Below are 5217 nucleotides of genomic sequence, written 5' to 3'. Positions count from 1 at the left end.
ATTTAACTAGTAAAAAATATCTGCTTTGAGCAATCTACTTCCATAGAGATACCACCTCAGAAACTCAAGGAGGGGCGCCATGAGTCAGGACTGACTCGACAGTGAGTTTTTTTTTGTTTTGTTTTGTTTTGTTTTTAGCATTAAATGCTTTTAAGAACTGTCTATATGGAATCAAACTGACAACATCAACTCAAAAGATTAGAGAGAAGCCTTTGCAGAACCACTGCCTAGAGATGGATTAACTGTAGATCTGAATAAGCTCTGTGCCCCAAGTCTGTTTTTTAGTTATCTAACACATCCTGCAGTATCGTGGAAGAAAAGACCTGGTGACTTTCTTTCGTTAAGATTACAGCCAAGAGGTAACTATCAAGGAAATGGGAGGGGAGCTGATGCATTGGGGTAAATTGTAGTCAGTGTCATGAGATAATGTGTGTGTGAAGTGCTGTATAGAAAGTGAATTTGCTCTGTAAACTTTCACCCAAATCACAATTAAAAAAAAAAAATGTAAATTTAAAAAAAAAAGATTACAGCCAAGATACCCAACCCCATGGAGCAGTTCCACTCTGTAACACATGGGGGTGCCACAAATCAGAAAGGACTCCACAGCAAATAAAAACAAATCAGAAATCTGAATCTACATTCCCCTAGTTATTTGGATTTTAAAGTCACAACCCAGATTATTTTACCTCATTTTTATTATAACTGTCTACCTCATTTTGACTGAAAACAGTTTTGAATAGCAAGGTTTGAATTAGTAACAGCTTTAAGAACCTGCCTGGGGCATATTCCCACAGGACTCGATATGGTTTTAGAACTGAAGGTCAGACCTTATGAGCAGAAAAAATGCTGCCTACAAGTTGTAGATTGGGATCTCTGCTGCTTTTTTCTGACTATCAAATTTTTGTTCTTTCAGAAAACCTAGAAATGCTTAGCAAAATGTCACAGAGCATAATGTCTTGCTACATAGCAAAGGGAAATAGAAATCATTCCAGAGAACCTATCACATACAGCAGTTATACAGTCGATTCAACTTTAAGAGATCGTAGTCACTGAAATCCATTCGTTGGCCAATCACATTCATGAAGTCAGAGATTCTTGTTACAATGGTTGGCTCTGTCCCATTTTGAAAGGCAGTTTTGCTGTAGTGCATTACTGAAGTGTAATCATAGGGAACATTCAGAGAGTCTGATTGTTGATCATTGTAGGTGTTAAAATTGTGTTCTTTGCCTAAATGGTAAATGAGAAAAAAAAATTATTACCTTGTGTTCACAAAATTCAGTTTATCTACTCCAAATTTTGTTAATGTAAAACTGGAGAATGTAATACATATACTGTAACTTTTGCTACAACTAATCTATTGTCTTTCAAGAGTATTTCATATAATATTCATTCCTGTTGTTGTTGTTATGTGCCATTGAGTTGGCCCCGACTCATAGCGACCCCTCCTTGGGTTTCCGAAGCAGTATCACTACAGAAGTAGATTGCCCAAACTTCTTCTGAATATTTATGCTTAGAATTGTGATATCAGCAATTATACTGAACATAACTAAGATTTCATCACAGCCCAAAGTTGGAACATTAGCATTAGGCCTATGGTTCAAAGAACTGCTAGTGGAAAAGAACGTTCTAAAAAGTGTTGTTGAAATAGTCGTTGGCAGACAATGACAGCAGATGGAGGTGGAAGTTAAGAAATTTGGGAGGTGTGGTGAGATGAGACTTAAGAATGATAATGTAGACAAGAGTCATTAGAAAGAACTAACAGAGTCAAGGATTTCGTGGTTACTGGAATACATGTGGACTCCCTGGATAGTGCACTCAACTGCAAACAGAAAGGTTGGAGGTTCAAGTCCATTCAAACTCACCTTGGATGAAAGGCCTGGTGATCTGTTTCCAACATATCAGCCGTGGAAAACCCTATACTCAAACTCACTGCTGTCGATTTGATTCTGACTCACAGACACCCCTCCTTGGGTTTCTGAGGCTGTATCTCTACAGAAGTAGATTGCCCAGTCTTCCTTTCTTCCAAGGAGTGGCTGGTGGGTTTGAACTGCCAGCCTTCTGGTTAGCAGTCAAATGCCTTAGGCACTACGCCACCAGAGCTCCCTGAAAACCCTATGGAGCACACAATTCTATTGTGACATACATGCGTTGGAAGCTACTCAACAGTAACTGGTTTGGAATTCATTTAACAAATGTATTCAGAGAAGCTATCAGGGTGCTAAGCATCATAATAGTGGAAACTGATGGCAACTTGAAATCAGATGATTTTTGGACAGAGGAGATGAATCTCATCTCCAAAGACATAGGTGCTCTATCAAATGTGGGCAGAAATTTCTACCAAATATAAGACTTTGGAAATCCTATAGAGAGAAGCCTAAATGCTCCTTCTGTTATAGAAATCTTTTCATTTGTTGCTTTGCCTTAGAGCTTTGTGATGTCAAAAAGCATTAGTACAGGGCATCGCTCACAGGGCCTCACACTAATAGCAATATCATTCTACCTACCCAGGCAAGACAGATCTGGAAGCTAAGTGTCACTGTAGGAAAAAACATGGAAAACATAAGCCCTACTCATACATGTTTAAGATCTTTATGATTCTGAACAGAAAGTCACAAAATTCAGACTGCTCAACTGCTTCAGTATATCCAACATGGGTTCCATGAAACACTAGACCCACAAAATACTCCAAAAAAGTCCATGATCAAATCACTTTGGGAAATGCTCCCAAACAATTTGTGTTATCCTAGCAAAGACTCTGAACAGCACAGCCATATGAATAAATGCAAGTTTAATTTTTTAAACCCAGATTTCCCAAACTAATCGACCCCAAATCCCTTTCTACACACCTATGAACATATTCTAGGACAATACTCCATAGAGTACAATTTGGGAAACACTAAACTAGTCAATTTGTAAGATTATATCAGGCTCAAAGTACTGAAATGCTGAGACACTAGAACTTCAACAATTTTAATATATCTGTCACATCATATTAGATTAGAGCTAAGTGAAGTAAGACATCAGTACGTCAGAGTTTTTCAATTATTAACTGTTGGTTCAGTTAACAGGAGGGCACATGCTTAAAAACTCAAACTTCAACCAAAAGTGTAAGAAAACAGAAGAAATATACCTGATTGAATTCTCTCCCAAATGATACTGACATAGTCATCCCGGTCAGAACGTGACTGCTCGTGCCAGAATCCCAGTGCGTGAAGGAACTCATGTTGAATCGTTGCTATTCGATCACAATTTGCCCCAATGGAAAGTTCTTGTCTCCCAACATGCCTATTTCCTACTGAAGACCAGCAGCTAATAGAAGAATTTAACAAGAAAGGAGAGAGAATGTTAACTGTGGTGCAAGTTTGACTTCTCAGAACAGCATTCTCAATGTTGAGTCTACCTGGTTTCCCTTCCCACATCCTTCACTTTATCAGTAGTACACTGTGCATTTTTCTCATAACCCCAGTGAGGTATGAAAAGCCCTCCAAACAGGTGATCTTTGGAGAACTTGTCCTAACACTAAATACTACATAGAAGCAAGTCATTCTCCAGTCACACTACTCCTGATCTTTCCTGGGGATTTCAGAGTCTTTGAGATTGTCCTCACTATGCTGATACCCACCGATTAACAAGGATTTTATTGGGACAGTAACTACTCAGAATTGCTGGGTTTGGTGCAGGTAACAATGTCATCTTCTTAACTTGCTATGAATTGTTATATATATTTTATATATGTAAATCTATATATATATATGACAATGTTAACTATATATACATTTACATAATAAAATCCATGTGCCCATCAAAAACACTCAGAAGTCAGCCTTTCATAATACCACACAAGTAATACACATTCATTGTAAATAAATTAGAAAATGGATATAAATAAAAAGGAAGAAAGTTAAATTACTAATACTCAAGAATAATCAACCGTTCTTACCATTCAACCATGCTTTAAAGAGTATGGTCTTTATTAGGCTGGGCATTACTTGAAAGGGGAAATAAAGAGCATGTAAATTGCAAACATGTTGAAATTTCAGCTTGTGAAATTCACAAGCTATGGGATGGATGCATCAATCTCGCCTGGCTTATCTTAGTGACATGGGTAGGCTGGTTGCATGTATGAAAATATTATTTTTTCTGGCTAGAGGAACTAGATTCTGCTCATCTTTTACTCTCCAGAAACCAGCAAGGGAAGCCCCATGTTAAAAGTCAGAGCCTAAGGCAATTGTTGTGATGTAATGTCCCAGGCATAACAGTTCTCTTTAGAACCCTTAGAAGACCAACTCTTCAACATACCCACTGCCTTTGAACACTGATATATAGTTAGTTTCTCCAGCCCAAGGCTTGAAGTCAATGCATGTTTTTAGACGATAACGTTCAAATGCATTGAGGATCTCTCCCTTAGCATTCATTTCTGAAGAAAGAAACAAAAATATACTTATTAAAATAATCACCACTGAACAACTCCCCATGAAAATAGATTATGGGTTATATTACTTCTAGAGAAAAAGAAGAACACCCTCAATGAGATGAATTGACACAGTGGCTACAACACTGGGCTCAAACACAGTAGCAATTGTGAGGATGGTGCAGGAGCCGGCTGTGTTTTGTTCTGTTCTGTACAGGGTTGCCATGAGTCACAACCAATGTGATGGCACCTAACAATAGCAAACGTCTCTTCATGAACACTCAGTGTTTTGTTTTTACAAAGTTTAATATTCAGTACCAGTTACGTAAGTTTCACATGCAAGTATTTGATTATTCTTCAGATCCCTTATTTTGCCTCTCCCCATATTTATTTCTCAGGAGCCACTGGAGGTGAATTACAGAAGAAGAAAAAGGACATTTCCTTACCTGAAAGAACATACACATTGGATCACAAGAAACCAAAATAAACAATCACCATCACATACTCCATCTGAGGAGCTGTAATATGTATTAAAAGCAGAGCTTTTAATGTAAGGGCCTTGAAATTGTACATAAAAAAAATAAACAAAACAAACCCACTGCCATCAAGTCGATTCGACTCATAGCGACCCCTCCTTGGGGTCCTTTCTGAGGCAGTATCTCTATGGAAGTAGATTGCCCAACCTTTCTTCTGAGGAGTGGCTGGTGGGTTTGAACTACCAGCTTTCTGGTTAGCAGTCAAATGCCTTAGGCACTACGCCACCAGAGCTCCCTGAAATTGTACATAGGGTTCATTAATATTCTGAA

General features: G+C 38.2%; 1 protein-coding gene across 1 annotated transcript in view; it reads right to left on the bottom strand.

Moving 5' to 3' along the window:
- MEP1B (meprin A subunit beta) overlaps positions 1–5217 on the bottom strand; it is a 117903-nt gene that overhangs the window by 97758 nt on the left and 14928 nt on the right. Inside the window, exons 6-8 of the mRNA XM_007945672.1 lie at positions 4300–4417; positions 3131–3309; positions 1009–1227 (exon numbers count right to left, since the gene is read on the bottom strand). Of these exons, the coding sequence (XP_007943863.1) occupies positions 1009–1227; positions 3131–3309; positions 4300–4417 (516 nt within the window). The remainder of the gene's footprint in view (positions 1–1008; positions 1228–3130; positions 3310–4299; positions 4418–5217) is intronic.

Source organism: Orycteropus afer, unplaced genomic scaffold (assembly GCF_000298275.1).
Source record: "Orycteropus afer afer isolate SDZICR_OR568_19922 unplaced genomic scaffold, OryAfe1.0 scaffold00141, whole genome shotgun sequence".
Lineage (NCBI taxonomy): Eukaryota > Metazoa > Chordata > Mammalia > Tubulidentata > Orycteropodidae > Orycteropus > Orycteropus afer.
The sequence above is the reverse complement of the archived record's forward strand: the minus strand, read 5'-3'. Positions and strand labels throughout refer to the sequence as shown.